Raw genomic sequence first — 24,344 nt, 5'->3', positions numbered from 1 at the left:
CCAAGAGCTGGACTTTCAGGGAACCCACTCCTACTGAGCAAATCTGCAGGGTTGCCCCTTGAGTGCTTAGCAGCCTTTCCACAAGGAAAACGATTTTAAAGCTCTGCACAGCCTTAAAATGTACAAGCCTTGATATTTTCCCTTACAAGATCTAGGGTAGGGATGCGTCACTCCAGCTGTGGGCATTGGGCCAGGGCAGACTGTCTCCAGAATGGCCGAGAGCAAGAAGGGGGCCAGTTCTGGAGCCCTGACTTGGTCATCTCTGCACTTGCTCACAGCAGCCCTTCCCTCTTGCTGCATTGATCCACACCTTTGGTTGGAACCAGATGCCCAGGAAAGTGTGTCAGGCCAAGAAGAATTCGGTGCTTCGCCTGACTAATTTACATTCCAAATTAATTGGAGGTATTTCACATTGATTAAGCGCAACTGCTTTCATTACGCCCAGGGAAGTGCTGGTAGTTCCCTCCAGCAATTCATTAGAAGCCTGCGAGTAAAGTTCCCTAGGACTGATTTCAACCTGGACGAAAGGGAAAAGGGATACAAAGGACTTACTCAGGAATTATACTTATTAAATGTGCTCAGCCAGATTATGTAATTGCACTCATAACATGTTGTCCGGCTGTCCTCGGCATCCCATTTTCACAGCCCTTCTGCAAAATATGCTTTTGCCTCTAGAACTGGCAGCTTCCATGCTCTGGGGGCGAAGGTTGTGACCCCAGCGGTCAGCCAGCTCGGCCCATGGCGGGCGAGCAAGACAGAGCCATCCTGTTAAATGCCCCCTGCTTCCTTCTCTTTGCAGCTATTGTGAAAATGGCATCATGCACTGCAGCTCACAAAGACTTCCAGGAAGTTTCCTCCCAGATGTTCTCTTTCAAAATCATCGTTCTGCCAGAGGTAAGTGTGTTTTTTGAAAAACAAATCCGTATTTCTTTCTTTTTGAGTCTGCCTTTCTGTTACTGGCTGCCTATTTTGCATAGAGGGAAGGTGGCTTGGAGGAGCTTTGCACGGGAGTTAATTCTCATTCCAGGGCTGGATCCTGGACGACAAGCGTTCCCTCGTGGAAGGCTCTTGAACGGAGAAGGACGAACTGGAAGCTTCTCTTCCAGCTACTGTGCAACAAGAAAGGGGGAAACGCCCATCCAGGGCAAACCCTGACTGTCTTTAAATGGGGGACCTGTTTCCTGGAACATGGAGGAATCCATAAACTTCTGCAGTTCTGCATAATACGCAGGAAATTAATTAACATGCATTAATTCAATGGTGAAAAATGGTTGTCTTCTGGAATTCCTCTGTAAGGCGCTGGAATCACTACTTAGAGTAAGCCGGGGCAGGGCTCCGAGGGGGCTGACGAGCTCTCCAGCCCAGGGGATGCTGCAAGGAAAGGATGTCGAGAGGGGCGCAGGACTCTTCTCCCATCGGCAGGATTGCCCTCCCCCGGCTGAATTTGGCTCGGGCATGGGGGACATTTGGCAGCAGGAAGTCTGGGTTAGAAAATGGCCTGGACCAGGTTGGGGGCCGCAGTGGGGAAAAAAGAGCAAACAAACCCTGAAACAGCCCCCCCCCCGCAGTGCCTCCTGCTGGGAGGGGCAGTGGCTCCAGAGGGCGAATTTTCATTTATGCATCGTTTGTTTGACTTTTTTATAGCGAACGCCTGGAGTTGATTGATTGCAGGGGTATAACAATTTTGTAAACAAATAAAAACATTTCTGCAGCTGCAACAGCCAAGGCGGCTTGTTCAGGGAAGGGAGGGAGTGGCTGGGCGTGTGATGGCCAAGCCAGACCACAGCAGGGAGAAAATTGCCGGGCGGGGGGGGGGGAGCAGTGCCCGGCTTGTTAATGGCTTAAATGATGCACTCTGACCCTTTTCTTTTCCGTGAATTATCTCACGACTTCAAATAGGTATTTAGGGCCAGGTGGGGTTAGGTGGAAAGATTTTTGGGGCTTGGACCAGCTCACATAATGCAAAAAGACAAGATGTCCTTGCAGACTTGATACCTTCTCCGCTTTCATTTATTTGGTTTAAATGAATAACATCCAGCCAATTAAAAAAAAATAACCAACATCAGAATTCAAAGAATTTAGAATAAAAAGGGACACTTACAAACTTTCTTGGCGTCTAACAAATAACAAAACATTATTGCTCAGACGAGAAATGACCAAAGTGATACTAGAATTCAGGTCTTTGCTTTCTGTAGGGATTGTGACGTTTGTCCATGTTTTTGGTAATTTATTTCCAAACGTCGTTTCATTCGTCTCTACTAACATTTCAGCTTTAAGAACTTCAGCAAATGAATTGACATCAGTTCTGCAGCTGCAATTTATTATCTTTCAGTATTTTAGTAGTATGTACTTCTGCCCCCCCTTCATGGATCACTGCCTTGTCGTGGCGAAGGGGCTTGCGTAACTCAGTGAAGCCATGAGCTACACCGTGCAGGGCCACCCAAGACGGACAGGTCACGACAGAGAGTTCTGACAAAATGTGGTCCACTGGAGAAGGAAATGGCAGCCCACTCCAGGATCCTTGCCAAGAAAACCCCATGGACAATGTCAAAAGGCTAAAAGATATGACGCCGGAAGATGAGCCCCTCAGGTCGGGAGGTGTCCAATATGCTACTGGGGAAGAGCGGAGGGCATTTCCAAGTAGCTCCAGAAAGAGTGAAGCGGCTGGGCCAAAGCCGAAAGGACGTTCAGCTGTGGATGTATCTGGAAGCGAAAAGAAGGTCCGATGCTGCAAAGAACAATATTGTATAGGTACCTGGAATGTAAGATCTATGAACCAAGGCAAGCTGGATGTGGTCAAACATGAGATGACAAGATTGAACGTCGACATCTTGGGAATCAGCGAATTGAAATGGACGGGAATGGGTGAATTTAACTCAGGTGACCATTATATCTACTACTGTGGGCAAGAAACCCTTAGAAGAAATGGAGTTGCACTCATAGTCAATAAGAGAGTGGGAAAGGCAGTAATGGGGTACAACCTCAAAAACGACAGAATGATCTCAGTGCGTATCCAAGGCAAACCATTCAACATCACAGTCATCCAAGTCTATGCCCCAACCACTGATGCCGAAGAAGCTGAAGTTGACCGCTTCTATGAAGACCTACAACACCTTCTAGAACTAGCACCAAAAAAAGATGTCCTTTTCATCATAGGGGCTTGGAATGCTAAAGTAGGAAGTCAAGGAGTAATCGGAATAACAGGCAAGTTTGGCCTTGGAGTACAAAATGAAGCAGGGCAAAGGCTAATAGAGTTCTGTCAAGACAACAAGCTAGTCATAGCAAACACTCTTTTCCAACAACACAAGAGACGACTCTACACATGGACATCACCAGATGGTCAATACCGAAACCAGATTGATTATATACTTTGCAGCCAAAGATGGAGAAGCTCTATACAGACAGCAAAAACAAGACCAGGAGCTGACCGTGGCTCAGATCATGAGCTTCTTACTGCAAAATTTAGGCTTAAATTGAAGAATGTAGGGAAAACCACTAGACCACTCAGGTATGACTTAGATCGTATTCCTTGTGAGTACACAGTGAAGGTGATGAATAGGTTTAGAGGATTAGATTTGGTAGACAGAGTGCCTGAAGAACTATGGACGGAGGTCCGTAACATTGTACAGAAGGCAGCAACTAAAACCATCCCAAAGAAAAGGAAATGCAAGAAAGCAAAATGGCTGTCTGAGGAGGCTTTACAAATAGCTGTGGAAAGAAGGAATGCGAAAAGCAAGGGTGAAAGGGAAAGATATAAGCAACTGAATGCAGATTTCCAGAGAATAGCCAGGAGAGATAAGAAGGCCTTCTTAAATGAACAATGCAAAGAAATCGAGGAAAACAATAGAATGGGGAAGACTAGAGATCTCTACAAGAAAATTGGAGATATGAAAGGAACGTTTAGTGCAAAGATGGGCATGATAAAGGACAAAAAAGGCAGGGACCTAACAGAAGCAGAAGAGATTAAGAAGAGGTGGCAAGAATACACAGAAGAACTATACAAGAAAGATCTTAATGTCCCTGATGTCCATGCTGGTGTGATCGCTGACCTTGAGCCAGACATCCTAGAGAGTGAAGTCAAGTGGGCCTTAGGAAGCATTGCTAACAACAAAGCTAGTGGAGATGACAGTATTCCAGCTGAGTTATTTAAAATACTAAAAGACGATGCTGTTAAAGTGCTGCACTCAATATGCCAGCAAGTGTGGAAAACCCAACAGTGGCCACGGGATTGGAAAAGGTCAGTTTACGTTCCAATTCCAAAGAAGGGCAATGCCAAAGAATGCTCAAACTATCGCACAATTGCACTCATTTCACATGCTAGCAAGGTTATGCTCAAAATCCTACAAGCTAGGCTTCAGCAGTACGTGAACCGAGAACTACCGGATGTACAAGCTGGGTTTCGAAGAGGCAGAGGAACTAGAGATCAAATCGCCAACATTCGCTGGATCATGGAGAAAGCACGAGAGTTCCAGAAAAATATCTACTTCTGCTTCATTGACTATGCAAAAGCCTTTGATTGTGTGGATCACAACAAACTGTGGCAAATTCTTAAAAAGATGGGAATACCAGACCACCTTACCTGTCTCCTGAGAAATCTGTATGCGGGCCAAGAAGCAACAGTTAGAACCGGTCATGGAACAACCGATTGGTTCAAAATGGGGAAAGGTGTACGACAAGGCTGTATACTGTCACCCTGCTTATTTAACCTATATGCAGAGTACATCATGAGAAATGCCAGGCTGGAAGAATCACAAGCTGGAATCAAGATTGCAGGGAGAATCATCAACAACCTCAGATATGCAGATGATACCACCCTAATGGCAGAAAGTGGAGAAGAACTAAAGAGCTTCTTAGTGAGGGTGAAAGAGGAGAGTGCGAAAGCTTGCTTGAAACTCAACATTAAAAAAACTAAGATCATGGCATCTGGACCCATCAGTTCCTAGCAAATAGAAGGGGTAGAAATGGAAGCAGTAACAGACTTCATTTATTTGGGCTCCAAGATCACCGCAGACGGAGACTGCAGCCATGAAATTAAAAGACGTTTGCTCCTTGGGAGGAAAGCTATGGCAAGCCTAGATAGCATATTAAAAAGCAGAGACGTCACCTTGCCGACAAAGATCCGCATAGTCAAAGCTATGGTTTTTCCAGTAGTAATGTATGGCTGTGAGAGCTGGACCATAAAGAAGGCTGAGCGCCGAAGAATTGATGCCTTTGAACTGTGGTGCTGGAGAAGACTCTTGAGAGTCCCCTGGACTGCTAGGAGGTCAAACCAGTCAATCTTAAAGGAAATCAACCCTGACTGCTCATTGGAAGGATTGATAATGAAGCTCAAGCTCAGATACTTTGGCCACCTAATGCGAAGAGAGATCTCTTTGGAAAAGGCCCTGATGCTGGGAAAGATTGAAGGCAAAAGGAGAAGAGGACGGCAGAGGATGAGATGGTTAGATAGCATCACTGAAGCAATGAGCATGAAACTGAGCAAACTCAGGGAGGCAGTGAAGGACAGGAAGGCCTGGCGCGATGTGGCTCATGGGGTCACGAAGAGTCGGACATGACTTAACAACTGAACAACAACTTCTGCCCACTGAGCTATATAGTTTTATTATGGAGTATCTATTTTGCCTAGATAATTTTTTGTAATGTCTTTTATTTGGACTGTTTGTTTTCTTACTATTCTATGACTTAGAAATGCCAGTGGAATCTCATTTGGGATGTAGCAAACCCTGTTTTGCCTGGAATAATTTTTTTTTTCTTTTTAAAGCTGATGAATCAATCCTTCCCATTCATTTTTTGTTTGCAAATTTATTTTTCTAAAGTATCACTGAGACTTAATTGCTTCTGATAGTTGCTCTTTTCCAAAGTTTATATTTGGTTTTCTCTCAATATTACTAATACATTCATAAACCTCTAGTTTCTCCAAATATTGCTGCTGATTTACATGCAGTATTTATATTTCAGTTTGTGTTCTACTATCGAATTCATTAATAAGAACTTATTCAGATGTCCTGTGAGTTCTCTTGCTCCTGTTTAATTCTTCTTAATCAAAACCGGGACAACCCGCAATCTTTCAATGGATGTTACACTGCTGAACAAAAGAAGGACGATGTCAGGATTAAACAGGCGTCGGTTAGCAATGGTGCTTCCATGTTTAATTTCACTGTGGTAGGCAAATTGTGATGTATCCCATTGATGTAGCCCTAAAAATGCTAAATGCCACCTGAGATTTGGGATATATGCCACACTTGCAAGTCAGGTCCATCCCCACTTCCTAACTTCTTGCTGGGTGAGGCCAGAGGGACAATCCGTTTGCAGGCGGCTGGTCAAAAGAGTTGAAAGAGAACGGACTGGATCAATTCTGCACAACTCCGTTCTGCATATAATCCGGGCTCTACAAGGCTCGGCCTGCCTCTATTTGTAATCATTATGGACAAGTAAATCTATACACGGTTAAAGGGGAGAAATATCATTTTTTTGCATCTGAAAATCAAACAATAAAATGAATTCTAAGTTTATTTTTTCCCCAGTTCCACTCTGAGTACTTTTTTTTTTTTGGAATTTGTAATGCTTTCTTTCATTTTTAGTAAAACTAAGCTTCAGCCTATAGGAACATTCACGCTGAAGGAATTAGAGTTTCCTTTTTATTACCACCCTGAATACTTCTGTTCTTTTGCTTTTTGAGATTTTTTTTAAAAATTGCTTTGTATTTTTCTTTTGGCTTCCTTTCAGCCTTTTTCCTATTATTCATTTTCGGATTTCAATGTATTCTTTTTCTGCTATTTGTGACTTTTTATCTTTTATCTTTTAGTTTTCCAAAAAGATTGTCTCGGTTGGGTTGGTTTTTCTTTCCTTTCACGTATGGAAACGCTGGTTTCCTTTTCTGTTTGTGACGTCTCAGGTGTCTTGTGGAATGTAAAATGTCCTTAGATGTCCTTCCAAAAGGAGACAACTTCCTTAAGCTGTTGGGTTTTTAAAAAACAAGAAACGTATGTTCTTCCACTCGACTTTATAGCACTGAATCAAAGGTTACTGAGGAGGAAATTCATCATTTTTTAAATAATACGGCTCTCCTGAAGCTTACACGTGACCGTGCTGTTTATCTAGCGGCACCCTTATCTCTATAGGAAATAATAGACACGGCTCAATCTGTGAAAACAGGAAAGGCTCCGAGTGCCAATGGCTTTACTGGGGGCACAAGGCATACGCTGATTCCCCCACTTCTCACTCTTTTTGGAGGCTTATCATGAAGCTGTTTGGAACGAAGGATTCCATTTCCTTTTAATGAAGCTTATTTTATTTTATTTTATTTATTTATATGTCGCATTTATATCACCGCCCAACTCTCCCACAAGGAGGGACTTGAAGTTTGAGTCTGAAGTTTGCTGAAGGTTCTGCTGAGTGGAAGCTATTGCGCAATCTTCTTGTTAGAAGTTGAGCCAAAATTTTGATGGCAACCCTGCAACATACTCTGCGGTGATATTTAATTATCCCTTTCTACAGTCTTGTCTTATGAATGGCTGACATGCCTCAGATATTAGATTAATCATTAATATTTATTTATTTATTTATATTAATATTTCGAATTTAGACACCATCTAACTTTTTTCTCGTGGGTGTTAATATATCAAACGATCTCAGCTTAACCACTTTATCGCTGGGCACATGGTCTCACCTCTGTTTCTCTACACAATTTAAGTGGTCAAGCTTAAGAACCACTAGAAGCACAGTTAGAAGGTCCGTATGTGAGGTCTCCAGCATTGCGGGAGGCCTTTGGCTCCATTTTCAATCACGGTTTGAATCAAGGGTCTTGTTCACAATATGGCTTCCATTCTTCAAGTGCTGCAGAAGTCCCTGAAGACCTGGTGGTGTTCCCAGGCCGGGGTAAAGGGTGTTTGTGGGGCCCCTGTCGAATCTTTGGCAATGTTGTTGCTGTTGCTTTGTCCAGGTGGTCACATTCCTGTAAACTGTGTATTGTAAATACTGCAAGCCACCCAGAATAATAATTAAAAAAAAATCGAATGAATGAATGAATGGATGAATTGAATTTATCTTCTCTGTGATGTCTTTGTCCCTATCTCCTTTTCCTGGTGTAGGAAAATGTACTATTTCATATTTATTAATATATAATTACTTTAGATATCCTATTAAATTGTTGTGCTGTGTTTTTTCTGGGCCTCTTCTCAATTCTGCGTTACGTTTCCATTTCTGCATCTGATTTTCTCTTTACCTTTAATCTGTTAACATCTTTTCAACACGTGTCGTCTAGCAGTTTATCATCCGCAATGCAACGGCATATTTCCCGCTGCAGCCGTCTTACTGCAAAATTGACTTGGTGGACCTTTCTGCGACTTCGCGAAGATGTACCTCAGAATGATCATGTCCTTATTCTGTTCCTTACAGCAAAGCGAAGCGTGTCCTGCAAGCACCCGATGACCATGTTTGTCTGTCCGGCAAACGACCCCAGAGCTAAAGGAGTGGAGTGCATGAAGACCTGCCAGACGTACGAGCTGGGCTGCGTCAGTCACGGGTGCATATCGGGCTGCCTCTGCCCCGCTGGATGGGTAAGGAGGACGGGACTCTTCGAGAGGCGCGCGTGTGCGGGAACGAGCCCACGTGTTCTTCTAGCCTTGTCTCTCTGTCCCTCCTAACTACCATTCCCTCTGACCCGTGAAGGCTTCTGGTGCGTAACCCTCTTCTGGACTGTATAGCCGGTCCTGTGCGGAGGGAAGGTTGTGCACAGATTCAGTTACCGGGATGAACAAATTCAATGTCAGTTTGCCCGAAGCACAGCCACGTGCCCTAGCTGGGTCAGCGCTCCTTAGAGTTTCTGAGTCATCTGAATGCTCACTCAAATCTTCTCTTTAAGGGTTGGGGTTAAAAGATGGGTGGGGGAGACGGCCGCTCTATTCGCCGTGGCAGTGTGAATAATGCGAATGATGTCCTTTGCCTCCTTTATAACTTGATGGGAATCAGAAGTCACAATCTATATGGTAGCTAAGGGTGGGCACCAACTTGATGGCACTTAAGCAGTCAATCTGCGGAATCGTTCAGCCGCGCAGAGAAATGCTCAGCAGTTTCGATTCTAAAGGCAAACGCAGAGATCGTAAGTCAGCGCACCTTGATGCTGTAGCGCGGTCTGCGTGCTGTAAAGATCAGGGACGGGAAGCGGTTGTCTGACAGGCTGTTCCTTTAATTGAAAATATGCAGTAATCAGAGGAAGTAGCCAAAGGAAAATGGGAGCTAAATCCCCTGCAGGACTTCTTGCCGCGGAGGTCAGAGTAGATCTGGAGAAGTATCGCGCTTCTTGCCCGGGCAAAGAAGGCAGGTGGGTTAAGCTTGTAGGATTAGCACCCAAACACCTGCGCCAAAGAGGAGCATTTGGCACAGCTTTGTTTAGCTTAGCCCAAGAATGGAGAATTGAAAGGAGATTCTTCAAGAGAAAGGGGGAAAGGATTTGTGAATTAAGGAGGAGAGACATTTCCTGATAATAACTGGGCCACGTTGCTGGTTTGGGTTTGATGATAGCTGGTTTAGTTTGGGGGAGGAAAAGAGGATATGAAGGAGACTGTAAGTTGAACAGGATTTTCTTCTCCTCTGACTGGGTGAGTGAGGGCTCTTTCTGTGGGAATGTATTTATTTATTTGCTGGGGCTTATGTGCCCCTCCAACCCAGCAGGAATCTGAGGGGCCCTAATTTCTTTCTTACAGTAAAAGAGTTAAAATGCAAAAAAAAAAATTTAAAAATGACATCATTTTTTAGCAAACTACAGCCCTAAACAACAGCCACTGAAACTCCTGAGACGGTAACGAAGGCCACAGAGAACAAAGCATTCAAGCACGACCCACGCAAATTAAAGGAAAACAAAGTCAAACTCTCACTTCGCTAATAAGGGGCTTCCAGGGGTCTCCACAGGGAGGGTCACTGGCTTCAAAATGGTGCATGTGACTGGGGGATTGAAGGAGCAGGGCTTTGACCACCCGCTTGCACCTGCCACATTGGAGCTGCGACCCACTTTTTAGAGTCTGCCTTTTGGCAAGGATTGTGAGAACAGGCATTGGGCTTGGTTAACCTGGTTTGGTAAGTTGTATCAAGCCAGCAGCAGAAATGGTCTTTGCCCTATTCAGTTGATCGCTCTTAAAAAGCCCTTGCTGCGAGACAAGGCTTGATGGCCACCTGGGCAGGGAAGCCGATGCGCGTCCTTGTGGGATGGGTTGCACAACAAGTTAGTCTTCAACAAGTCTGGCTAGTGCACCTTGGCCTATTGCAGTGTTTCTCAACCTTGGCCACTTGAAGATGGGTGGACTTCAACTCCCAGAATTCCCCAGCCAGCCTGGCTGGCTGGGGAATTCTGGGAGCTGAAGTCCACCCATCTTCAAGTGGCCAAGGTTGAGAAACACTGGTCTATTGGGTAAGATCGGAGATTTGGGTCGATTCACTCAGTGAGTGTTAAATGAGCAATGTGTGATGTAAACGCAGCTGAGCATTGAGTCAGTCCTCTCAGAGACTCTGTGGTTTGTGTGAATGTACATCTGTGGGGGGTAAAGAAGTCCAGATGGCTGCTGCAACTACATGGTTGAAGCCCTACATGGTGTTGGGGTTGTAGAATTCCCTGATGGGATCTGAACTGAATTCAATTTTCTGGCCACGAGAGGGCAATATTGTTCATCTCTTTTTGGCCTTCCAGAGTCTGTTGTGGCTTCTCTCCTTTAAAAGTTGGGAGCAAGGGGGAATTTCTGCAAATGTAGCGTTTGCATGTCAGAAAGGAAGGGAAGAAAGCTAGGGAAGGCTCAGAAGACCCAGAGGGAATTGCAATCTCATTATGGTGTTTAAGGCTGGAGATCACCTTTGAGTGTGTTTTTAGCCAAGGCTCTGCTCCCGTCATCCTTCTCATACGCAAAGAGTTGCTGGTCCAGAGTCTTGAGCTGGACTTTGACTGGGTCAAAAAATAATTGGTCGACTGATCTGTCAAATAACCCTCTGATAATGGCCAGATACTCTTAAAGTGAATGTTATTAAAACCAAGTCATCATTTTTAAATTAAAACCAAGTTCAACATTTTTCTCATTAACAGAGCAGTTGCTGCAAAAGAATGGAATCTTTTCCAAAAAAAAACCCCAGTTATGAAACAAGGTCAAGTCTTTGGGAGGCTGCATGAACAGTCTTGAGCGTGCGTTGGCTTTCTTCTGGGGTGTGCTTTGACATCCAATCTAGCCTATGGCCCTGGGAGCTTTGAGGGTCTCCCATCCAGGTGCAGACTGACTCCAACCCAGCTTAGCTTCCAGGATCAGCTAGGTGCTGCCCTCCCGGCAGAGTCACTGTGGAATAATGTGATTTTAAGATGGCTAGAAGAGGGAGAGCCAGTTTGGTGTAGCGGTTGAGGCACTGGACTGGAAACTGGGAGACAGTGAGTTCTAGTCCTGCCTTGGGCATGAAGCCCGCTGGGTGGGGCCGGGGCCAACCACTTCTGGAAAAACCTTGCCCAAAACTGCAGGGACTAGTCTGGGCAGTTGCCAGGAGTCAAAAACTGATTTGAAGGTGCACGGACAGAAACGGTTCAGTTAAGATGAAGAACCCGTTCTTCACTTGTTTTTACGGAGAATAGCCAGGATCATCACACAGTTAATTTAAAAGAAAGGGAATTAAAATAATTGTTTTAAATCTGCTTAATTCCTGTTTCAACAGTAATTTTTAAAGATATTTGTGTGAAATAATAGCAGACTATTTTCCACTATTAGTTCCTTGTTCTTACATTTGTTATTGGTGTTCATCCACAATCTGGGTCATTTGGTTTCAGCTTCAACCACTGAGGTTGGGAAATTAGGATTTGTGATTTACCTTGTTGTGACAACCTGGCCTATTGCAGTTCATTCAGGAAATACACTGTATAAATGTAATTCATTAAAATAAATGCACTTTATTCAATTAATGTAATTCCTCAATTTAATTTAATTTTTACAATTGAAAATTCAGTAAATGGTGTAAATTTAATTCAATAAATGAAACCGGTGGTGGCTTGGGGCTCTTGCCAGCATAGCCGGCTGTCTGCAGAACTGCAGCAATGTCGTAAGGGGAGCCTTGATGGACAGCTGAGGGGGAAGCGGTTCTTCTCTGGTCTCCGCAGGGGAATGACGCCATAATGATTCTTTAAAAAGAAGATGTTGAGTCACCAAGCTGAGATTCTTGGCTTTGTGGGGTATTTGATAATGGTCATAGAAGGGAAAGAGGGACGCCATATAAAGGCTCCATTTCTGGAGGGGCCAAAATGCATTTCCTCTTCTCTTTCTCTCCTAGCTAGTCATTGCTTCCTCAGCGGTTCCCCGAGGTGGCTCCAGTTGTGTTGCCATTGGCCTCAGCGCAAAATGGCAGAAGAGTTGTAAAATAGGCCCCAGCAGTGATGCTAAAGCGGATGTTTCTGTTGTTCCCCACAGTCGCTGGACTCCGGCATCACCTTAGTTACAAGATGTCTTGCATGGGTTTGACAAGCCTCTATCTAGCAAAAAATGTATTCGAGCTTTGTGTGGACCTCGTCTGGCTCTCAGGAGCAACCTGCGAGTGATGTCAGTTGGATATTTTCAGAAGGGTGGCATTTAGCTTCAAGAAAGAGCAGCTTCAGGGCTGTGAACTAGAATTCCTTCTTGATCCAGGTTGGGACATTTCACTGGTTTTCTGACTTTAAAAAAGTCACCCACTTCCTCTTGTGCAGGGCTCTGGTTTGGAATATATTTGTGGTCAGGTTCTTGCAAGCTTCCTGTCTTCAAAACTGAAAGCAGTCAGGTTAAAACCAAAAATCACTTGTGGTCTCAGTTTCCTTGTGGATAATATCTGTTCTCATGAGTCTGTGTGGCCATATACATTTTATTGGTGATAAAAGTTAAATATTTATATATTTCTGTTCTAGGTGAGACATGGAAACAAATGTTTGGTCCCTGAAAAATGCCCCTGTTTCCACAATGGACAAGACTATGCTCCAGGACAAACAGTGACAAAAGATTGCAATACCTGGTAAGGAATTAACCTCTTAGTCATTGGTCTCCCATTGGACCTTAAAAAATAATCCTTTTAAGGCACTGTCCATAAATGTTCACATATTTTTCAGGTGCTGTAGGCAACATGTAAACAAATGGAGAGTCAACAGAGGCTATTTAAAGCAATCATTTACTGAATAGCGTGTTACTTTTCTCCTTCCCCCTTAGCTAGAAAAGGAGAATGAGAATGACATAGTGTTGGGCAGAGGAATTAACCTGCCTTGTGGTCCACCAGGTCTCCTTCAGTTTGGGTAAAGAGAAGCACGCTCTCTGCCCTAGTCCTGGGTCCTGTTTTTTCAGAGCAGAGTGACTCCTGCAATGCCGTTATCCAAGGCCTTGGATAGTAGAAAACTGCTTTGTCCGACTCCTTAACTCCCTGCTTACAGAGTGCAGGAACACCATCTCCACAGGGAAATGTGGACTTTGTCATCAGGTTGGCTCCGAAGTTCCCTGAGATATCATAGGCAAGACCCACAGGTCTCCTGGGAACGGATTTAGGGGTTTTGAATCCCAAGAAATCCAAGGGAGGTCAAGCTCCCTCTAGACTCTCTTTCTTCAAAATAAAATAACATCCTGCAGAAGACCTGGGGGAAGTGCACTTTAAAAAAAACTGCATGAAGTTGTCAAGGAACCTCTTCCAGCTTTGTTTAGCCTTTAAAACCTGTTGTGTTTTGAGCAACATGGCTGTTGGCAGAGGTTCATTTCCTCTGGCGCTTTTTGGAATGACCAAGTCACTCTAGCTGGCACAACGGAATCAGACGTGTTCCTCGCTGAATGGTTGGGGGCATATTTGACCATCCAGCTGAAAAATATGGCCCACTAACGAGGATTAAGTACACACCGCTTGTCCAGAAGTTATGGTGTTTCAGGCTATTGTGTTTTCTCCAAGGCAGAGGCATAACTTTCATCCTAGTATCAAAATACAAAACAGGCTTTTGATGACCTACAAAACAGTAATAGCTGCTGGTCTTCTGCAGTACTTGCCGTGCTCGAAAATGGGAATGCACCGAAAACATCTGTGATGGAAAGTGTTCGGTCGTTGGTACAGCTCATTATTTGACCTTTGATGGGCTGAAGTACAGATTTCCTGGCAACTGTCAGTACGTGCTTGTTCAGGTAAGATTCGGGATAGGATGCCGTAATGGGAGATTCTGAGAGTAAAATTACGTAGCGCTACAATGAAAATGTTGTTTTTCTTGAAATGCTTCAGAAATTCTGTCAGAGGTAATAGACTTCACTGCAGATTCCACCTCAGGTTATGTTGCTGGGGATCTTCAGGGAAGAGCAGATGTTTGTGCTCTTCACTGTCAACCTCTGACAGGAGGGAGCGAGGCAGGAGAGCAGATCCACAAAGGTCAGTGCTTGAATCCCAAGAGTGTGCCCAAGAAATCCGAAGGATTAGATTTTGATTTTGAGGCCACCCAGCCTCCAAGGCTCCGAGGGGCTTACAAAGGTTAGAGTCATCCAAGTACATATAACGTATCAATAACCCAGACTACAACAGGGGCAAGTCACTTGCGTATCCCACATTTAGACAGTTGGCACAACATCCTGCCTCAGTGCCCGAGAGAAGAACGAGGATATCAAAGGTTATAGACGTTTCTCCCAGGTAGACTGTTGAATGACAAGGAACCCACCAATGTGCTTACCGGTTTGTCACCTGTTGAGTGTGTCTCTTCCTCTAGTAACTCTGCCTGGATTTGAAGAAAGTGGTGAGATTCACTGCTGCTTCCAGGCACCTGGGTCCTCCTCCCAAAGCTGGAGAAAAGAGTGGGCTTCCTTAAATTTTGAGGTGAAATCCAGAGGCACTTGGGAAATACCAAGATGTCTGATTGCCCGCTGAGTGGTCTGAAGCTCTGCAGAAATGTCTGGATTCTGACACTCCTCCCTCCAAATCTCAGGAAAATAGCCACTGCAGAATAAACAAACCAACCCTTGGACTCTTTACCAGAATCCTGGATGGGGCATCAGCCCTGTTCAAAGCAGGGCAATACTCGTCTAGCTGCAAGACAGTCAGGAAAATGGCTGCCCAATTGCAATTTTGGGGGTGACCAAATGGGTTCACTTTTAATCCAGAGGAACCTCTACATGTATTACTTTATACAAGAATTTTTAAAAGCTTATATAAGAATTTTTTTTTTAATTAGCTAAACCTGAAAGTGTGAGACTCAGATCAAGGAAGTTGGGATTCCAGTCTCCTCTCGTTTGATTTGCAATGCAATACATTGAGAATTACTTTCCTGAGCAGTAACTCTACGTAGTCTGGGCAAGAATACTCCTCGCTCAATCTAATGAGAACAGGAGAAAAAGGCTGGCCTTGCCTCTCTGTATTTTTGCATCCCCACGTACGTTGCACCACCCTGCAGTGGTGTGTCAGTGTGTATTCAGTGGGAGGTAATTGAAGGAGGTCAAGATTTCATTTTACTTGGGGTGAAACCAAAGACCTGCCGTGAGACGCCTCAGACTTTCGTGGCAGCCTCTGGCCTGGACGTCTTTGAAGGCGGAGTTCTGTGCGCCTGTTTCAAACGCTGCTGTCGGTCCTTATTCCTTTCCAAGGACCACTGCGAGGATGGCGATGCTGGGTCCTTTCGGATACTGGTTGCCAACGAGGGATGTGGCTTCACGGGAGAGACGTGCACGAGAAGGATCACTGTTTTGTTTGACAACGGGGAGATTGAGCTGCACAGCGGAGAAGTAAGTTCACCCGCTCCTCGCTGCTTCCACAGGGTCGCGCGCTGAAGAAGCGGCTTTGAATGCCTTTTTGACAAGGGTCACGAGGGGGCTTCTGCTGAAGCCAGTCGGAGCCCTTGGAGCAGGAGATTTCTTCAGGGGATGGAACCGTCTGAGGATGACGGCCGTATCCAGGCCGTCTTTACGAAACAATTCGGGGCCTGCAGAGCTTTATCTGAGTTCTCGGGTGGTAGCCCAGGACCTTGTTTTCCACACTAGGACTTGTGTTTGGGTCATAAGGAGGGACAGCACTTACGCATCGACCTACCCTGCCCCACACACCCTCCCGTATCAGTATAACAGCTGCTCGGTTCTTGATTTACCGTGGGACGTCCTCTCCTTTTGGGGCGCCAAGACAGGGTATCTTTTGTCTGGGTATCTTTTCAGCAGCCACCTTTTTAGGCTGGTCTTCCACGGCCATTCACTCCCCCTAACATTTTTATTAATTTCAAGTAACTCCGGACGGCAAACAATCCTAAAGCAGTAGAAATAATTAAAAACAATACGAAAATAAATATATATAGCAGCCAAGAAGATTACCATAATAATTATCAATATAGCCAAGAGACGTTTCCCTTTAATACATTGTTCGGGCTTTGGCTGGATTGTAAACCAGGATTTCTTACCATGTGAGTTTGTATAAAAATGGTTTTTTTCCTTTTTAAAAATTCTGAAACAAACAACTGGAAGGACATAACGAAAATCACATAAAATATATTAAAAAATGCAACAGTGCTGGCTGCCCTAGATTCCGTTTTTTATTCTACTCAGGACACGTTTGCCTTTAAGCAGGATTTGGAGAGAGCTGTCCTAGCAGCCCTTCACAAGCTCTTGCTGGCCTTGCTTTTTCTCTTCTCGTTCCAAAATTATGAATGGATAACCTGAAGAACGGATTCCCTGAGCACGCCTAAGGCTGGATTCAGATGTGGGGAGGCCCCAGGCAGAGATTCTATTCGGCACGTGCTCATAAGGGAATAAGGCCACATAACAGCTGAGCCTTGAGGGCCAGTTTGGGGTAGTGGCTAAGGTGCTGGGCTAGAAATCAGGAGGCAGTTCGTGTCCTCCTTTGGGCATGAAAGCCATCTGGGTGACCTTGGGCCAATTGCTCTTTTTGGTTTTGGTTTTTTGGAGGATTAGGTATGCACAACAGATCAGTTGTCTGAGTTGAGGTGCTTCTGCAGCATGGCCGGCCAGATGCAGTTAGGTCAACTCTCTGAACGACTGGGTCTTTGCGGGGGTCGAGTCTAACTCCATGAGGGTTATTTGACTGGTTTGGTTGAGTTTTTGGTGTTCCCCATACATATTAACTCTCCCACTTATCTAATTTAGCACGTTGTGGGAGCAGAGCCATGATATTTGGAAGACTTGATTAAAAGCGGCTCCTGTGTATGTCTTTTCTCAAAATGGAATTGCCATAAGGCAATGTTTCTTGCCCCCGGGAACATTCTGTTGTAAGCTGAAAGCAGATCCTTGCTAGAGGCTGACGTGGAGTCCCACGGTTGAAGGTCCTTTGTTTTTCCTTGTGAAGATTAATGTCCTGACACCTCCTAGAGAAGAAGGCAACTTGGAAGTCTTGAAATCTGGCCGCTACTATATTCTGATATTGGGACAAGGAAGAATCTCCCTGACTTGGGACCAAAACATGGGAATTACTGTTATCTTGAAAGAAAACTACAAAGTAAGTCATTTCTGATTTATTACCTAGTAATTTTTTGGGGGGGGTGTGGATTTGAGAGTTTAGCTTCTAGAAGAATCTATGGCAAGATGGACAGTTCCCCACAGAGACTCCTCTGGTGCTTCCTGGAATGAGTAGGTAACTTCCTAATGCCAGGTTATTTGGACTTCATTTCAGCTTGTTTATCCTTATCCAGCTTATTGTTAAACCCAGGACACGATCAGGAGTGTGCACATATCCGTGGAGCTAGGTGCAAAATGCAATAGAACAAAGTCGGTTTGGGCTCTGCACACACGGAAAACGATTTGAAGGAGCTCCTTAAACACTGTGAAGGCCCATCACTTCTCTGGCATTAATTAAAGCTGCTGCAGTGATGCGTGAAACCGGATTCAGCGGGCAGCATTGAAGGGAGCCTGGATAAGATTTCCCAGCTACCCTGAAAAAGATGCAGCTGGTTTAAGACAGGCGTCTTTAATGATTTGATCCACAGCCTTAGTTTCTGTGGCTAACATTTCCTGGCAGATGCTGAGTGATATTCAGGACAACATGGAATGTAAGATAAATAAGATGCTGTAGCGCGTGGTTTTATTCACCTAAAATGTGAAGGATGTATTTTCATAAGTAAAATTGTCTCCAGCACTGAGAATTGTAATCCTCGAAGATTTGGCTGAGTTCAGCGTTGTCAGTGCTGCTATAAAAATTAACTTGATACCTGAACCTGCTGTGTGCCCATAGAGGCTGTATCAGGGTGCTCAGGTGAAATGCTGCATCCTCGGGTCCTCTGATCCAGCGCTATAGAATTAGTAGCCGTCTTCCTGTTGAAGGAGGAGGAAGATTACATTTCTTTGGCTCGTTCCTTGGAAGGATCAAGTCTGTGGCCTCTGCGGGAATTTTGATGGCATCCCAAACAACGACCTGAGAAGCAGCCGGAGGCAGATCGAAGTCGATCCAAGCGACTTTGGGAACTCGTGGAAAGTTCACCCGCAGTGCGCTGACGTCCGAAAGGTATTCGTAAAATGCGTCGCTCCTCTGCCAGGACGGGGGTGGGCGGGCGGGCGTGCCTGCCTCCGTTCCTGGATGCTTTAATGTCATCCAGGGCAGGGAAACCCGCAGCTAATCTTAGAGATAACCCCAACTCTGTCGTGGCCGATGATAAACAAGGATAGCTGCCTGGAAATAATCTGGAGAACTACCTAGTCCTGTGAGACTCTGAATGGAGGTTAATCACTAGATCCTTCAGAAGGCCAGAATACAAGTGGATTGGCAGGAATTTTTTTTTGCACTGGAGAGTGCACCAATCGTAGTGATTTTGTTCCTTAAAGACCTAGTAGATCATCTTTATATTATTCGTAACACAGAATGGTGTAAATGAGTATTCTAATGCCTCAGGGTAAGTGAAATGGAAACTAATAGAAGCGAATATGCGCAGCTCAGGGTTGAACTGTGGGGTCCGTGGGGTTCTCTGAGCTTGATTGCTTCTTGCCAGCGTTTCGTTACCCGGCTAGGTCACACCTTCAGTGCTAGAAGGGAGTGGGGTTGGCTCCCTGTTTAGATATTGTGGCCTGCCCTGCCAGTGTTGGTGGGGTGTGGGTTTTCTTTTGTGTTGTTTCCCCCCCCCCGAAATAATACAAAACAAACCCAGGCCAGGCCACTGTATATAAGCAGGGAGCCAACCCCACTCCCTTCGAGCACTGAAGATGTCACCTAGCCGGGTAATGAAACGCTGGCAAGAAAACAACCAAGCTCAGGGAACCCCACGGACTCCACAGAAATGGAAACTTTACTCACTGTCATAGTTTTCAAATGTATAGCATTATGGTGCTACAAGAAATGCAGAGAAATCAAAGAATGTGCAACTTAAATTAGATTATTTACGCAAGGCAAAGATAAAGCTACAGCATGTTCAAAATGCAAGACGGGATACTGTTTACTTCCTGTCTGAGGCTGAATAATTTATATGAAATTACAGAAGGGAGAAAGATAAGTCACGCCCGAGAATCATAGACTCCTAGAGTTGGAAGGGGCATTCAGGTCACAAAGCCCAACCTCCCTGATCAGCACAAGACCCCCAATTAAAGCATCCCTCTGCTTGAAAGTGCCCAGTGAAGTCTACTAGCTAATAATTGGAAGAGTTTTTCTAGCTGATCTTGGCAAACCTTTTTTTACCGTGACTTGATCAATGGAAGAAGAAAGATGGGGAAATGTACATTGATAAAATTGATAGTTTAAGATTAATTTAGAATGGGAAGTTAAATTCTCTGCAAGGTTTTCAGAAGAAGGGGCTCCATTTATGGATTACAGGATCTAATACAATTATGGCTGACTTGTTAAGTATCTTCTAGGCTGCCTTATATGGAAGTCTAATTAATGGGTCTGGACTTCGAAGGGCCTTGATCCTGAGATCCTACTCCAAGGCGATCTGGTGGGAGGCCATGAGAATTCCAGAGGGTGATTTGGGGAAACAGATCCATTCTTGCTGGGAGAATCCCCACTGTGACTTTGTAGAAGACCATTTCTTCAAGGGAGTAACCAAGCTCTGATTTTTCCCAGATGATAATCCTTAAGCTGTCTGGTGACCCATACAGGCATCTCCTCTATAGTTTACCTTTTACCTCAGCAGCTTCTTTTTCAGATGACTTCTGTAGCCTTCCCCCAACCCCAGTCTTGCATTTGGACTGAGACCAACTCTTATCCCTGTCCATGGTTGATCTGTCTGTTTTCAACTGGTCTGTTTCAGTTCATTACAAAGATAAAGGCTCCCTCAAGTCCACCAGAACTGCTGATAACTTCATAGGCACGTCCATGTCACTTTCTTGGAAGCATTACGGAAGAGGTTCATCACCGTCGTCTTCTGGAGTGCTTTTCTGATTTCTCAGCCTAGCCTCTACCTCTGGCTTAAACTCTCATTTCACTGAAATAAGAGAATTAGTTTTGGAACAGTCTCTTGCTCAGAGGGTTGGAAAGTAGTCTCCAGAGGAAAAAGGGGAACTAGGCCTTATATATGGCCATTTTGCAATTCTCAGTTCTCAACTGATTGGGAATGGGAAGCTGCTGGTCACTGTTATGAAGTATGCCGGCTTGCTTTCCAGGTGTCTGTGCACTGTGCCTCTAAAGCCTTGGAGGGATGATGACTCCTCCTGGGCCCAATGTCACATTTTTAAGCGTGTTGGCTGATCACTGTATGCTACTTGTCTGTAACACGGTGACTTTCAGAAACCATTATTTCCTCACTAAGGGGCCTCTAAGTAACGCCAGGAAACCTCCTTTCTGAGCCTTGAAGGTGAGGCTGTCTCAAAATTAGCTATCTGCACATTAGGGGAAAAAGCACTGCTAATTTTATCATATATCTCATTCTCTGGTTTCTTTTCAGATTGAATAAATCTTCTGCCTCATATACATTTGATTAAAGGATTTTTATTTGATGAGTCATCTATGATTTAACCCATCAATTTGTACGTGACCAATAATTACAGTGCAGTAATAACTGAATTTTTGTGGGGGCCTTTTTTTTTTGATAGTTTGGGAAGTTAATCATTTAGTTCAGTAAATATTCATTGAATTTCAATCTGTTAATCAAGTGCAAATGAATAATACAATAAAATTCTAATCTACTATAGTCACGTGTAGGAAGAAACCCCGAACTTTGATACGGACCCATTTCTGAGATCTTGAAGGAAATGCATGATACAAGCTACCACTAAAAGGAATATCATTATTTTTCTGGTAATAGTGTCAAAACAGCTTCAAATATACTTTTGTCCAGAAATCTTCTGGTAAGAAAAGCTCTCAGCTTTTGACTGTGTGACAATCAGATTTATTTTTCCTAAGAAGTGAAAGCCAGATCTTTTGATTTGTTCCCACACATTTGGACATCTGTGTTTTCTGAGAAAGGATTATTAGCTCTCACTGCTGGGATGATGCTAAATTGGCAGGTAATCAATAGAGGGCTGTCCCACTTGTTGGATTTATAATGTATTCCTTCCCTTTTAGCAGCTTTCTCAAGGGCAGGACCTGGCTTCTTCGTTGTGCAGTGGTAATATAGCGAAACAGGTGATGGTGGAGACATCGTGCAGTGTCTTGAATAGCGATCTCTTCAAAGAGTGCAAAAAACTGGTAAGCAATCTCTTATCCAGCCGATACCCCTCTTCCGGGCTCCATTGGCTGGACAAACATTTGTCATCTGAATTAACCACTAACCCGGAAGCAACCCTTGCTGCCCCTCATTAGGGCGGACTGGAATGTCTTCCTTTGCAGTTGTTTCTCCATTTCTGGGTGGGTGAAAATTGCAAGAGGGGGTGGTGGAGGTTGGGGATACAGGTACATGAGATTTGAGTGGTCTTCATCTCTCTCATTCCTGAAGCAAGACACCGTAGCCAACTAACTGTCTTCTTGGGTGTCTTTTTAAGAATAACACTGGGAACATGATAATATGGGGTAGGGCTTTGGTTCCCTGCAACTTGACATGGGAAAAGAGAAGTGCAATGGCTTATCCTTTTAAATAAGTTTTTAAGAAGGTGGAAACAGTCCGGCCAATGCACTTCACTGAAAACTTCCATGTGCAGAAATTCCCACCAGAACTTCCTTGGTTCCAGGGGAAGCGGAGGGGGGGATTGCAAGCAAAAGTTCTCCTCTTCAGACTGATATCTGAGGGCTGATGGCCATGGTGGCCAGATTGTCTGTTTGGTTATGTATCCTCCTCATTTGTGTGATGTGGAAGATGGGATCAGATTTTAAAATCGAAGGAATTGCGTAGGTGAGAATTGCATAATACTCACTTGTCTAACCTCTCAAAGTCCACTGTCCCAACCCCTTTTCTTCCAACTTAGTTCGTTACCTGTAGCAGAAGAGGAAAAAAAAATAGCCTGGGCTCAAATAAAGCATGCAGGGTTGTCCATTCTGGATGGAAGAGGGGCAAAGAGAGGAAGGTTTTCCTTTGGTGGTGGAAAATCAAAAGATAGAAAAAACCTACTCAGAAAGGAAGGTCTTATGTTGTCTTGAATTGTCACCATGCACCATGATCAGAACTCTTGCCCAGGTTACATGACCAAACATTTCCACCTGGGCCCCAGCAAACATGGAGGTGGCCAGACTTCCTGTTAACCAGACATCAACATTTGGGCCTCCACGTGGGAGGAAAACCAAGTCTTCCTCTCCAAACTCTTAATTTCTTTCTTTAGTTTAGTTTTGTTGCTTTTAATCTCCTGTACGGATTGCCAGACAAAAGTGTAGAGGTTCCATTTTGCAGCTGGTCCTGACCCCATCTTGCTGCTCTGGAAGACTGATGGCTGTTGAAATATAAGCCAAGTGTTAATCTTGACTTGGTTGATGCTGTGAGCCATGGCTACCACTTCTTAACCAAAGTAAAGGTTATGGCTAATGGCCTTTTGCAAACCACATCTGGATGAAGCAGTATATGGCTTAGCTTGTCATGTGGGCACAGTCGGGGGAAATTCCACTGACTTCACTGGGGGAACAAGAAGCCGTTCGCAACCGTCAGTGCAGAGAGCAGAAAGCTTTCAGTTCTGTAGGCAGTCCAAGAGCAGCAGGACCGCCTGTGCAACATCCTTCTATTTCTTAAACATTCCTAGAGCCCAATATTTTATTTTTGTGATCTTCAAACTAAATCTTCCTTTTGGTAGATTTAGTCTGAAGGTTTCTTCATTTTTCAATGTCTTTCTGGCTTTTGTCCTATATAGAAGTGGGAGGGAACCAGGCTGTGTCTGTGGGGAATAAGTCTGACTTCAAGCTCAGAAGAGAAATCAACATTTTGTCTATTCTACTCAATCAACTTCAGAAAGCATTTTTGTAAGAGAAACTCTCATCTCCCTTGTCAGGTTGTTTCTGAATGAAAGAGGTGTGGTTTAGAAAATATAACTTTTCTTCTTTCAGTCATTTATTTTAGCTTGGAACCAGGATTTCCAGGGAAATGATGGAGAACCTGCATCTCTATACCTACGGGTGAAAAAGGAGCTTGGGGAGCTGATGCCGAGAAAAGACTAATAAAGTATATTAAGCTCCCCATGCCTTCTTCCTCCACTCAGGTTCACTTCCTGAAGGACTGCTTTGGGCTTAAAAAGAGATGGGATCCTGCATCCTGTTTGGCTCTTAATGCTGCCAACTGCTCACGGCTTGGCTTTCTGGTAGCAGATGCTCCGGGGCCTCAGAAAGCATTTCTTTCTAACTAGGCTATCTGAGATAAAGCGGCTGAAGAATCCAGAGATCGGTGCTTCTCCTGCCCCTGAGGCAGGGTCCTTGCACTGGAGGGTTCACCGTTGGCAGGGGTGGCTTCTGGGGCCTCCCAAGGTTTAGGGTTTGATTTGGAGAAAAGTCTCCATTTTATATGAGTCGCCTTGTTTTTTAAAGCAACGGAACCCTCCTCAAGGGCGTAAGAGTTTGACTTGCACAGCTTTCTTCATAGGTAGATCCTGAGCCTTATGTGGATATCTGCACATATGACACCTGTGCTTGTGAGTCCATCGGGGACTGTGCCTGTTTTTGTGATGCTCTCGCTGCTTACGCTCACGCCTGTGCCCAGAACGGGGCAGTGATCCACTGGAGGTCTCCTACTCTATGCCGTAAGTGCTGTGGGGAGAATAAGAACGAACCCCCTTCCGAGGGGCGCAGTATTTAGATCAGAAGAGAGGAAAATGCTTCGGATTTAGCGCAGCACCCTCCTAGTGAGCGTGCCCATAGTAACTCTGAAGCGCCTGTCCTGTTTGCGAGCAAAATAGTATATACCCGTCCTTCCAAAAACTGTGACTTTGCTGTTTGTGACGTTCTTCTGCATGTTTTAAAGGAGCTCTGCTTGTTGGTGGCCTATCAATATTGGTATTAATGCCAGTTAGTCTGATCTGTGGAAGGGCCGAGAAGGTAAAAAAACATCTGAAGTAGAAAATTACTTCTAAGAAAACAACATG

The 24,344-nt window shown here is 44.6% G+C and overlaps 1 protein-coding gene across 2 annotated transcripts in view; it reads left to right on the top strand.

Annotated features, from left to right (window-relative positions):
• VWF (von Willebrand factor) overlaps positions 1-24,344 on the top strand; it is a 139,974-nt gene that overhangs the window by 49,691 nt on the left and 65,939 nt on the right. The window contains exons 17-25 of one of the 2 annotated variants that reach the window (XM_088145230.1): positions 800-894; positions 8,398-8,558; positions 12,896-12,999; positions 14,000-14,138; positions 15,579-15,716; positions 17,281-17,430; positions 18,292-18,432; positions 21,421-21,540; positions 23,846-24,002. In XM_088145230.1, coding sequence (XP_088001356.1) covers positions 800-894; positions 8,398-8,558; positions 12,896-12,999; positions 14,000-14,138; positions 15,579-15,716; positions 17,281-17,430; positions 18,292-18,432; positions 21,421-21,540; positions 23,846-24,002 — 1,205 coding nt within the window. Of the gene's footprint in view, positions 1-799; positions 895-8,397; positions 8,559-12,895; positions 13,000-13,999; positions 14,139-15,578; positions 15,717-17,280; positions 17,431-18,291; positions 18,433-21,417; positions 21,541-23,845; positions 24,003-24,344 lie in introns of both variants that reach the window. The other variant, XM_088145182.1, reaches the window with a different exon arrangement.

Source organism: Python bivittatus, unplaced genomic scaffold (genome assembly GCF_059951505.1).
Source record: "Python bivittatus isolate LINGU-HERP-01145 unplaced genomic scaffold, Pbiv_v1 ctg000010_np1212, whole genome shotgun sequence".
Classification (NCBI taxonomy): domain Eukaryota; kingdom Metazoa; phylum Chordata; class Lepidosauria; order Squamata; family Pythonidae; genus Python; species Python bivittatus.
This window is presented reverse-complemented; position numbering and strand designations above follow the sequence as displayed.